General features: G+C 42.8%; 1 protein-coding gene across 2 annotated transcripts in view; it reads left to right on the top strand.

Moving 5' to 3' along the window:
* The first annotated feature begins 505 nt into the window (after nucleotides 1-505).
* Nucleotides 506-13,158, top strand: part of LOC121589798 (A disintegrin and metalloproteinase with thrombospondin motifs 7) — a 19,132-nt gene continuing 6,479 nt past the window's right edge. The window contains exons 1-8 of one of the 2 annotated variants that reach the window (XM_041908955.1): nucleotides 506-1,103; nucleotides 7,812-9,188; nucleotides 9,379-9,613; nucleotides 10,013-10,175; nucleotides 11,935-12,063; nucleotides 12,163-12,288; nucleotides 12,466-12,857; nucleotides 12,950-13,051. In XM_041908955.1, the coding sequence (XP_041764889.1) occupies nucleotides 9,116-9,188; nucleotides 9,379-9,613; nucleotides 10,013-10,175; nucleotides 11,935-12,063; nucleotides 12,163-12,288; nucleotides 12,466-12,857; nucleotides 12,950-13,051 (1,220 nt within the window). In that variant the 5' untranslated portion in view covers nucleotides 506-1,103; nucleotides 7,812-9,115. Of the gene's footprint in view, nucleotides 1,104-7,810; nucleotides 9,189-9,378; nucleotides 9,614-10,012; nucleotides 10,176-11,934; nucleotides 12,064-12,162; nucleotides 12,289-12,465; nucleotides 12,858-12,949; nucleotides 13,052-13,158 lie in introns of those variants that run through there. The other variant, XM_041908956.1, reaches the window with a different exon arrangement.

Below are 13,158 nucleotides of genomic sequence, written 5' to 3'. Positions count from 1 at the left end.
GACATGATGAAACTTTTTTTTTCAACCCAAGTTCAAAAATACGGAAGCAAGTATTTTACAGAATATTACGCCCTTGCCTTAATTAATCTAAATAATGTACTTATATACACGTTTCAATTTAGATATAAAATAGTGTTGCTTTGTTTGTATTCATTTTATTTCTAACAACTTAAACTATGACAACTTTTAAGCAGAGCCTCATGTTAAAACGAACAAAGTCATTTTTTCTGTGTCATGGTGGCAGCCCACTAAACCAACAAAACATAGCATCAGTGGTACTAAACTTTAAATACTGTCACACAAAATTTTCATGGAATTGTATATTCTATACTGATTACATACGCAATACATTAGATGAATCATAAGTGTGGTCAGAATGATATACCATGTTTAAATTATTTATCGTACTTTTAGCCTAGATGAAAAGAGGGTTTGAAGAAATGTAAAAGTGGTTGCGCAGCACTGCACTGGTTTCAGCTGAGTGGTTCGAGTTTCAGAGTAAGACATTTTATTGCTCTCCTGCTTCTCGCACAGGACGGTTGTCGGTGGTGCGCGTTCATCTGTTTTTCTATCGAGTTGCCGTGAGGATTCGGAGTCTTTTCGTAGCGACTGCTCTTAGAAAGTTCACTAGTTGAATGACGGCAAATAGTTTATTCCATCAAGGCGAATTAGATCAGTGCTAAAGTCGTCAGGCGTGCAGTGCTTGCTTAATAATGAAACGTATTGCCCTTCAAAGTGACCAGTACAGAACGGCTTGCGTATCGGTGATCAATTTGTAACCAGTCGTAAATAAACATCTCAAGTGCTTCAAGTGTTTTCACTTTGCCGAGCTATTCGGCGACTTAAGTGCTCTACCACCAACATCTGCCATATCCAGTGATCATAATTCATTATGTGTTGTGTATAAGCAGTCTGCAAGCAAGTGTAGGATCGTAATATGCATGAAATGGATCGATGCTTAGCATAACTACGCCTTAATACGCCGTAGCACGGCGCCGAACGTACACAACTAATCAATGCATAGTGGCTTCTGTGGAAATCTATTTCATCCTCAATTTCTTCGATACACGCCAAATATTATACAAATCCATCACTAGAAAAAGGTAAACTATAGATGCTTAGTATGGTTTTAATCTTTGGAATGAATTATTGTTACGTACTTATTTTAATAAGAGGTTGTTGGGGCGCTCATCTGCTATACATCCATATCCAGGCAAATGGATTTATGGCTTTGTTTTTTGTTTTTTTAAACAAGTTATACTAATCAAATGATGCTCATTACCAGCCGAAGAAAGTTTAACCAAGCCATATGTTTACTGAAAATATATAGCTACGCACATCGCGCGCTTGTCGTTGGAGGAGATAGAAAGATTTTGTTGTAACGGTGGAACCATCAAGTTTTCGCTGAGCCATTTCTTCCAAACCCAATGTAGCACAGATTCAACGAGGGTAATACACAAAACAAGACATGACATGCGGATGGTTTCAAGGTGCCAACCGACAAGTTCCATGAACTCTAGAACCGACACCCTGCCGAACGTAATCTTGGCGGCCTCCCAGTCCGACAGACACGGTACGCCTGCGGAAACTGATCTTCCCATTTTTCCATTTACAGTCTCTCTGCATCTGATCTTCTTTTCTTTACGAAGCTTGTTTTCTATTGCTTTAAACACGCTCCTCGCTCGTGCTGCGCAACTGCTTTTCGGTGGTCAAAAGTTGCTGCCATGAAGCTATAGTGTAGAAGAATATCAGAATCTCAGTGACGCTTAAGCAATGGTCAAAGAACACACTGCTAGAAAGTCAACGACAACAACAACGAAAGAGAGAAAGAAAAGGTATCATTTAGGCGCCAGCAAGGTGTTTACACAATACTTTACCTTGCTGCATAAGCCCTCCAGGAATCTCTAAGAAACTCGTTCGGGAAGAAACCGAAAACCGACTTCGAGATCATTATTGTTGAAGCACCACGATTGTAGGTGAAACGATACTGGCGTAGGGTAGGACTCCCGAGTAACAGGCAGGCAGGTATAAAGGACGCATCCCAGGGCTCTGTTCTCCCTTTGCCTGTCCTTTGCTATACCAATGGCATACCAACGATCGGAGAAATCGTTGAATGCACCGAACACACCAAACAAACCTTTTATGGTTTTTGGCCGATCAGACAAAGCGAGGGCTGGCCCCGTTGTGTTTTGTATCTGATTTCGACCGGCCGCATGCAATCAATATTGCTCTTTTATTCACGGTTTCACACAATCTTTCTGCTTCACGTCTTGCCTGCTCTGCGGTCTGCACGTTGCAAGACGGGACACGTTCCGGCCTTATGGGTGGTTGGATTTTTGGTAGCAAAACGAAACCGACCAGAAAGAACAAACGGAGTTGCTCTTTAAAAAAATGTGTACAATTGTACGAATCCAAATGGATTTATGCAATCAAGGTTATCAGTTTCGTAGCCTCTCTGGCGATTTTTGTTTATTGCTACATTGTCATATTTGCCATCAGATTCCATATACCCCGCTGTTAAAATTAAGAAAAAATAATATATGCAAACATTTCGTCTCGGTATCTTATCCAGTTGTTCCTAAAACACAATCAATTTCCTAACTTTGAAACGGAAAGAAATGATTTCATAATTTTGCGTAAATGATAATCTCACGGGATTATCAAACCATAAATACATGCGTGTACAACTCGAGGCGCTAGTTTCATTTATTAGCAATCAAGCCGCATTACAAATTCAAACTGTGAATATAGCCTTTTTTCATCTGTATCGTATCGTATTCCAAACCATCCGAAGAAGTATAAGATATCATAAATGGGCCAATAGCGTATTAGAAAGATGGCACCAACAAGGCAACTTACACAACACACACAAACAAAAAACCATACACAATAACCTTACAGCTACTATGGAAATCCAGCAAAACGGAAACAAATGTTATCATCTCTCCTATCCACAGTCATTGTCCTATCTATAGTATTGTTGTTTTGACGCTATTTTTTAATGGCTGAATTCTATTTAAAAAACGTAATATAATATCCTTTTGGTCTTCTACAACTTTATCGTATTGCAAAACGGACTAGCGGGGCCGCGAAACCTAACGAAAGGTCCATCGGCCCTTAATTATAACTTTTTAAATGTTATTGGAGTTCTTGATTTCATGCCATAAACTGTTCGAGTTTGTGTTTAGCTGTTGAAAAAGGAACAATTCTCGCAATTAAATCTTATAATGCAAAAATGAGCACAGTAGTAAAAAATATATGCAGTGTACATTTGTTCATGCACCCTCCTTAGAGAAACTTATAATATGATCACGAAAGTAGCTTCAGTTTTTAGAAGAAGGAACGACGTGTGTCGGCTCCTGAAACTCCCTCCATACAACGGTTTATTTCCACCATAATAATCTCTCTCTCTCTCTCTCTCTCTCTCTCTCACTCTCTCTCACTCTCTCTCTTGATCTATCTAAATGTATTCTCTTTTCAAATTTTTATTTATATATCTTCTTTCCTCTCTTTGCGGCGTACATCGTCGCGCGAATTTGTCGAATCACTTAACTGTCACCGCTACCGTCGCCATATACAGCATGTCAATAAAGTCCCCAAAAGGGAAGTGGTCCTTTTGCATACAGACAGCCTGCGGAGGACTTTAATTATGTGTGTATGTGTATGTTAGGGTGCGTATTCCAATCAACTAATAGCTTTGTTTTGGGGGCTGCACGTGGGAGTCGAACCGTATACCGTAGTCCGGAAACTAAACCGGCTGTTATCTGTCACAAACGAAACGATTGCACGTTACACACGACACCTTATGGGCGTACAAATGCTGGGGGATCCAATTCGCGCTGAGCGACACTTAAGCACGAACGACGGCTTTTTGGGGTGTGTTCGTACCCTCAACGGCATACGGGCCTTGGTTCAAAACTCAAGTGTATGTCAAACATCATGAAGGTGCTAAGTGGTGCGTAGGAGGTAACTACTTAGTGGTAGGAACAAGCTTGTGTGTGGTCATCTCTGTGTTTTATACATTTTCTCTGTGTGGTCACTAGTGATTGTAGTTGAATTGTGGTCACTCACAGATGCATGTGCAACGCAATTATACAGCCAGTAATATAATTCTGCAAAAACACAGTTTTGATTATACATTTTAAACGTCACCACAGCGGAATGTGAAATTTTTGCACAATGACTTGAAAAAAACTTGGCATGTACCGATAGCAAAGGCAAGATATCAGTAGAAATAATCAATGACAGTGTTGGGCTATGCAAATGACAACCAGTGCTTGCCCAACTCTAACACAACTAACATCGTATACGACCGGACTGCAGAGCTGATTTGGAGTCCTTTGCCCGCTTGGGTAGGGAAACACGCAGTGAACAATCTGTGACATAAATCATGGCTAATTATCACTTTTCTGCACACCACTGCCAGACAGGTCGTACGATGGAGTGATAATTTGCACAGAGCTTTGCTAATATAAACCATGTTCTCCAAATTCCAAGAGCAAGGTAATTCGCTGGCAGACAGCTTTTGAGTTGACATTGCATCTACGTGCCATAGTCATCTTAAAAATATCATAAAGTTGCTTACTGTATCATATTTTAATCTATATCATATTTTAATTCAATTAGCAATTTGATCATCGTCATCAATGCTAGAGTTGGTAGAAAGCGAAGTTAAGATTATTGCCTACTTAACCTTCCATTCTACCATAACATACGATCCATTATTCCAAAAATAACCTATAGCAAGCGCTGACGTTATTTCATCTGTGAATGAACGTTGAACCATAGGAAGTATTTAATTACCGCACGCTCTCGATTCTGCTCGTAAGTTATGAGTAATCAGTGTATGAAGAAACTGCCCTCGATTCCAATCAAATGGTAAATATTGCTATACCGGCCAGTTTATGCACCAAAATCAATGTTAGATGTAGATGCATCAAGCGGCCGGTTTCGTGGTATAGTCGTCAAATCGTACGACTTAACAACATGCCCGTCATGGGTTCAAGCCCCGAATGGATCATGTTCCTCCATACGTAGAACGTGACTATCTTGCTATGGTAATCAATAAGTCACTGAAAGTCAAGCCCACAGGCAGGCCGACAATACTTGCTGTGCCAACGAAGAAGAAAAAGAAGAAGAAGATGTATCAAGTAAACAATTTATAAGACATTAACAACAACTAATGGTAGTTTAGTTTTATAACATAAACTATGCTATGTTATTCAATTACATAAAAATGCTGGTGATGGTGATGGTGCTAAAGAAAGTGTTACTGACGAGCAGTTTGAAGCCGCTAACCATCGAATCAAACAAACTGCTTTTAATTTTCCAAAAAACGCAGAGAGAAATCTAAAAAAAACTATCAGTAAAAAACAACTCGCTGCTAGGGGTTCGTTTGCGAAACGCATTCTGAATTCGCAACGTCAAGCCTGGTTTGTACTTTTTTATTGTCACCCTCGTCGATTTCTTTTCAAAAGCTCCACTCAATAATAGTGAGCAGGATTTACGAACAAAACAAACGGAGACATTGAGGATGACACTTTAATTAACAGGTGATAAGCCGCATGTTAATGTCAATCGAAGTTCGACAGTTTTCAGTGAACATTTCCGAAACACTCCTTATAAACCATAGCACTCCTTTCGAAGTCCGCTGGAGAACGAAAACAGCAATGGCCTTTTTGGCCATATTGATTTATTCATTGTTATTTTATGGGATTTTTATGTTTGCCCAAGACGTCACGCTCTAGACCGATCTGCGAGCGAGTGAGTAGTTGGCGCCTAGTAGTGATCCTACATTCATAACTCGCCAGTCCAGTTAATCCATTTGCATTGCTCTGGTAGCCGTCGTCGTCGTCGTCGTCGTCGTCGCCGCCGCAACGGAAGCAAACATAAATGAATGAAAGGATTATAACGCAAAGCTGTCGCCTCGACTGATCGTGGTTTCGATTATGGTTGGGGCGAGCAGTCCATAGTTTACACTCTGTCTACCCACTTTACCGTAAAGCAACGACGACCATTTTGGGTATGATGAATGAAGTGATGAACACAGTAATTGCGGCACAAATCGCCCAAAGTAATGCCATATTGACCGATCTGACTTGATCTTAAGCTGAATTGAGCATGCTATTATGGTCGCATCGATATTCAAGCGAATCGAATACGCCTGCATCGACGTCTTATGTGTGTGTGCTATATTTATTTCATCTGTTTTAAGCTCTCATTTTTCCTCGCTCTTACGAAGAGTTGTTGTATTCTATCTCGACCCACATCGGCGACCCAGAGCTTAGTGCGATGTTCCATTCGTATCGCACACCGAGGGTTTAAATCCTTTTCAGTTGACCACCGCTTGCAAGCGCTTGCCGGTGTTTAGATGGCGGGAAGATTTTTACGGCTAAACAAAACTGGACCTAGGCCGTGAACGTTATAGGATTCACGTTTCCCGAAAGAAAGATAAACTTTTCGTTTTGCCTGTATCGTTTTCCAATGCGTAACATGGCGTAACAAAGCCATCAGTATATAATCCTACCACAAGGTTAAACCAATATATCATCCTTTCCCGTCGTAGGCGTAGGATTCATTAGATGGAGGACGTTCTCCTTGTGCGAATGACATTTTTTACACTATCACTACTACTAGAGTGGCTGGTATTATCGGGCTTTCAAATTGCGGTACCATTTACCACCGCGGTTTCATTTATCATACGATATTTCAGGCTCACACAATACTGTGACAATTCCCAGAATTTGATTCCGAATAATATGCCGAATCCTACTCACGGCGAAACGACCCAAAATTTGCCACAGCGTCTCTCTTCACATAAAACTCTTAATTAAACACCATCCATAAATTGTAGCACAAGTTTCTCTGGCCCAATGATGAGACACTGTTATCGACGCTAGTAGCGATTAGCATTTTAATTTCTGGCGCCACCAGGAAAGCAGTCGTTTGGAGATGTCTGCATAACAGTTTGCGTCGAATGGCAGTGGTATGAATTTTGATTTTCAACACAAATCTATGAAATGACAACAATAAGATGAGTTGATCAAATTCGCAGTTGTTAACTGGTTGGCTTTGGTAGTAGAAACCCAAACAAACGAGTAAACATATAGAAACATCAATAAAAGAGTGTATATCCCACTCCGTTATTTGCAACATTCGTTTTTTTATGTATATGACAGCAATTTGAGGAACACTGCCCGAGCCAGCGTTTTACGACCGATTATCGATAAAGATTTGGTTTAAAAACGTTCGTCAACGAATGTATTTGCGATACAGTATTGCAAGGGAGTAGCAGAAGCGGCTAACGTCCTACTCCGAAGTCAGTGTATAAGGTTTATTTTATTACCTCTCGCATATAGTAAAAGTCGCCGAAACAAAGCCTTTTGTCTGCCAACCGTGTGAACTGTTTAAAAATCAATTATTCATTCAAATAGATGTTCAACGCCAAAGCTATCGAACATTGACGGGCCAACGCGAGCCTCTTGAAAGGTATTCCAATATCCACCCACGTTGCCGCTGATGAAAGCAATTCAGGCACCCATTCGAGTCTACATGTGGCGCCTGTGCCCGAGGAGCCGCCGATCTTTTCGCGGCGCATAGTCGTCCCCTTCCAGACGGTTCCAATACGTCCCTTCGAATTATGCGACGACATCGAAAAGCCATTCCCGAAGATGTACGACATTGGCGGCACAGTATTAAAACTCGATTAGACCTTATCTGATTTCGATTTTACCTGATCATTTGCTGTTTTGCCAGACCGCTATCGCCGTGGTGATGAGCCGTTTTTATTTTTTGTTTTCATCTCCTTTCAGATCCGTTGAGTGTTTGAAGCCAGTGAATACCCGTTGAGGTTGGAGCGAGGTATTATTCACAGTCAACCTGTGAGGTGGGCTGCTCCACGCTGTACGAGCAGAGTTGGCGCGCTGGTTGGATGCTGTTACCCGATGCCCGACGAAAGATAAAAGCGTGTCGAACTTCTCCAGACTTCCACCTGCAGCTACCTTTTCTTGTACATCCTCCGAACGATTCTGGCAATCGGAAGGCATCACAGGGAGCTGTGAAAATCGTCCAAACCGGACGGTTCACGCGATCGCCTACAACTCGTACCGTCGGTTTGGTTCCAGATTCGCGCGGCGCTCAAACCGGGCGACCACAAATTAACCGCAGAATTCATCGCTACGGCAGCGATTGAAAATCACTGCCTACTTCGCTTCCCCGTGCACTACGCTGCGCACTACACTCCACCCAGCAGCTGTCGCCATACTCCAAAGAGCGTGGCAGCGTTGTCGTTTTGTCGTAGTATTGCGACAGCATCACGACCACCGCTGCTCGAGTTTGTTGCGCACCGCGAGACCACAGTCCCGCCGCTTACCACGATTGCGATCACTTGCGTACGCACGGCCGAGCCGAGCAGTTGAGCGTAACGTGTGCCGCGACACCAAGCCCTAACTGATTCTTTGCGGCTTCTTGCCATCCGCCCAGTTCACAGTTGTGGAAGCGATCGGTATTAATTCATCCTCAATATCCCGCGTAGGTTGATTCCAACTTCCAGTGCGATCTCACCATGAGTAGATTGATCGATAATGGATAAAAACTCGAATCCACGCCAACTGCTTGGCCAGCGTGGTGAGTTGCGAGCGAAGGGCAATAGTTTATCGTCATTACCTGTGAATCTGCGATGGGACGCATCATTTGATTAGTGTACATTGTTTGTGTTGCATAAACACAATATTATCTCTACACGTTTAAGCATCAAAATGCTTAAGTGGCGATTTTAAGTGCATCTTGTTTAAATTATCAGTATTATGTATCGGGTTCGAGAACTATGCACATCAATTGCTGGAAGTGTATAGTTTAAGCAGTGCAAAAACCTTCTGATGTGTGTATCTATTAACTAAATCTCAAACCAAGTGTCTAGTATTGCATAGTGCGAGAAAAATCCCGGTGAAATTAGTGCCCATAAGTAGCGTACCGTGTTGGATATTTTACGAGTGCATCAATTGATCGAAGCAACAAATATTAAAAATGAAAAGTGAACAGTGAAACTTTAATATTTTGTTTCGATTATCTACCGTATTGGAACATCACCATCACCACAAAAGAGCAAGTGTATAAAATGAGTTCGTCCACGGCATTGTACATTTTACCGTTGATTTTATTTATTCATCCTGTACTCTCATCATATCAAGGTAGGACTTACGATCAAATACACTAATGTCTTCAGAATATTACGCTACAACTCACCGTTAAACTAAGCTTTTCTATCACTACACATTTTTCCCTACATGAGCTACTATTCTAGCCCAAAACACTAGCACGCTTCGAAGTAACGTATAAGAAGCGAACCAAAAGTATAAGATTTTATTTGTACCCTAACAGGACTGTACACTCACCATCTGAACGAGGGCGTTAGAGTGATCGTACCACGAAAAGTAAATCATCTCGGTGAAATTGTTTCACATACATTAACTCATCATCACACCCACGGGGAAGACGAATCTCATTCTGATCGCGGTCGGCGGCGTGGTCGGCGTAGCGTAGTGGAAAGTAATCCCTCACAACAACTCCACTACCACATCGACATAGACGATGAAACGCTTCATGTGGAGCTTGAGTGAGTATTTTGAGCATGAAAACTATTATGGCTGGGCAAGGTTGGGAATATTCCGTAATGATTTCACCTATCAATCAATACTCGTCGCCACCGTGACGATTATGCCTCGAGCATCACGAACGGCTAGGCGCCACTATCAATGCTAGTAGCGTATTTAGAGGAGACAAAACGAGTTTTTCAATCGCTGCGTAACCTGTGGCGTCTACGCTGCGCATTTATGATTCTACGTCGCTTATTCTATAAGGCTTGGCGACGCCTCTAAAACAGTTGAAGCCTTATGAATCCATAGTGCGCCTGTTGATTGATATGAAACTCGTTGCAAGAGATCTGCACTGAAGAGTGCACCAAACTCACAGATAAACTCTCTTCCATTCCATGCTCAACTACATCCGAGTCCAGACCGTCGACGGCTTCGTTTGTTGCGCCTTTAATGGTGATCGAGCGACATCGGCGCGACGTTCGCACGCGAGTTCGACCTATGAGGAACATCAACTGTCACTACCAAGGCCAGGTCCGAGGTCACGACCAATCTCGAGTGGCGCTATCCGCCTGCAATGGGCTGGTAAGTTGTTTTGCCGGTGGCGCCATCGTTCTCGCACGGTTGATGGTCTACTTCAATTCTCCAAGCAGTGAAGCCACAAGAGAAGCTGTAGCAACCTAACTTTTCCTACTTTTCGCTGGCGAGTGTTCGTATGCATTTGTCAAGCTGAATCTTTTCAACAACTTCTACACCTCATGCAACCGTGCACTGTGCTAGACAGGCCGCCCAATCGATCGAACACTGCATTCTGCCAGCCTCAATGCTCACGACGCGGCGCAGCGGCGACTTCCTTCCTGGCGCCAGCGCCTTACTGCACCGATCATTATCGATTCAGTCGTGCTTTAAAGTTTCTCACTCATTCGTACGTACCTGTACAGCATCAGACGAAATAATTAATTTTTAAGTCGTGAGGTTGTGCACCAAGCGCGCCGGAGCATCGAGAAAACCACTACCCCCTTACCATAGTTTGACTGCCACAATCTCCGCTCGTCAGCTCAATCTACAGAGTAAGGGCAGTTGCGCCCTTTTAAGGACCGATCCCTGCCATACCTAATTTATGTACTGGGACAAACATCGTGCATGTATCGAGCTGTTGTAATCAAACTCCGTTGGATTTACGCGCTTCATTTTAATCAACCAATCCTGCCAAAGATCTTAGGTTTGGTGAATGAGCGGTCGTTTGTCATTCCATTTGTCGATTAATTAGTTTTACATTGCATTTTCTGGTGACCCCACCTCACCATGGCACGCTTGGCTATGACAAATTCATCAACTTGAGAAATTCCACAGCCAGCGCAATCAGTAACATGTCTACGTCTCTTTTTAATCTCATCGGAAGACCATGTCACAACCCTTTACGAAGCCTATGGCAACGAAAGATTTCAACCGGCGGTAGACGGGAAATGCAATTGACCCTCGAGATCAATTTAATTACCGGATAAGATTTATTTGCTCAACATTGCTTTTTCATCTTTGCGTCATCCTGAGGGAGCGACGTTGAATAAAACAATTATGTATAGTAACGAAGCTCTTCTTTTGCCTTGCTCAGAAAGTTTCGATGTTCGGTTTTCGTCAAAAAATCAATCATATTGCCCATTTTGTTATTTGATTTGATAATATTTAAGTGCAAACACAACCATATTTTCAACAACAAATTATTTAAATTACAAAAAAAAAATACTATAAGTCGATAAGACGATCGCACGCACTTCAACACCTTTTTACGTTATAGCCCTTCCACAACCGAGCATCATTTTTTATTCGGAAAGGAAATTATATTTATGGATGATGCGCCCAAGTACGAGCACTAATTGACCGTAATTGCCTGCATAATATTTTAATTAATTTAATATTACTTCAAAAGTAAAGCATCTCCTTCCATCGCGAGTATGGCTTTGCGGTGGAAATGTTAACACGCACGATGCCATTTGGAGAGTAGGACGTGTGGAGAAACCGGTCACTAGCCGCTTAGCAAACACGGAAACATTATGCTCAGCTAATGGGACTCACCACACAACTAAACTTGTCGCCACCGTCCGATACGATGCGACCGATTGCTGCCAAAACTGGATCCTAGCATCTGATACGTTGGAATCCACAAAGCGCACACTTTGCCTTAAGGCAGGGGTTTACTTTAAATTCGTATTTTTTTTTATTAAATCTAATAAGAAAGTATTCATGCTCGAGATCAATATGGCTCTTTTGGTGGAATCAAACTCAATATAATTCATTAGAAAGTATTATAGTAATTGAAACTAACACCATTCGGGCTTTACCTCAGGCCGGTGTTTTGAGAACCAATCGTACGGAGTATTGGATTGAACCAGCGAAACATCATCCCCAAGGTCCCAATGGAGAGCATCCGCACGTGGTCTTCAAACGAGCCGATGTTAAAGAGACGCCAGCAAAGGTACAATTCGAATAATGCGATCAGTGTTTTAATGAGTAAAGCAAGACAAAAAAAACATCCCACTCCCGATGGTCTCTTTTCCATTCTTTCAATTACCAGAAAAACTCGCGATCTGCCATCAAAAAGAAGAAAAGAAAGCGCAAGAAGCGTCATCTTAGCAACTGCGGCACCAGAGAGCCCCGCCGGCTGACCGAAACGCGGCTAGAATGGCAACACCAGGGCAAGGTAATATCCAACGCTTATTTACGACGCATTCCTGTGTCCACGCCTCATTTCATTCGTCGATCATGATTGAACGATTTTCATTCAACAATGCAATCTGAATGAGGTTCATTTTCCTGTTCTACGTACAGTTCGTTTGTTTGCGAATGTGTAAGAAATTTCCAAAGGCCTCCATTACAGGTCCTCGTGCAAGGCGGCCGCAAAACGCGCAATCAGCATCCCGATCTGACCGCGTCTTTCACACACACGGGCCACCGGGAGGAGGGTGAGAGAAAGATGGCAAAACCCATGGGCAAAGGCAAGGCACGAACTCGTCGAAGCATTAGCAAACCCCGCCACGTAGAGGCCCTCGTCGTTGCGGACCATTCGATGGTGCAGTTTCACCAGGACGTCGATCTTCAGCAGTACCTTCTGATGATAATGAATATGGTCTCGTCGCTGTACAAAGATCCCACCATTGGCAACTCCATCCAGGTTACAGTGGTCAAAATCATCATTCTCGAGGAGGAGGATTCGCATGCCGATTTCAACGTCACGCACATGGCCAGCAACACGCTGGAGAACTTTTGTCGGTAACTTTCGCTTGTTACATATCCCCGCGCCCGGGTTCGCCGCCATCACTGACGATGTCTATCGTATGCTTAATCTTTTCGTTCCGTGACAGCTGGCAGCGAAACCTTAACCCCAAGCCCGACGAAGATCCTCACCATCATGACGTGGCCATCCTAGTGACAAGAAAGAACATCTGTTCCAACTATGGATGCGCGTAAGTACCGCCGTGCCATTCTGCTCCCTATACCTGCTTGTGATTTTATGCGTGTATGTGTGTGTGTGTGTGTGTGTGTATGTATCCGATCGACCAATTTGCTCGTT

The sequence above is a fragment of the Anopheles merus genome, chromosome 2R (assembly GCF_017562075.2).
Source record: "Anopheles merus strain MAF chromosome 2R, AmerM5.1, whole genome shotgun sequence".
NCBI classification, from domain to species: Eukaryota; Metazoa; Arthropoda; class Insecta; order Diptera; family Culicidae; genus Anopheles; species Anopheles merus.
Note: the sequence above shows the minus strand (reverse complement) of the source record. Positions and strands in the feature narration are given on the sequence as shown.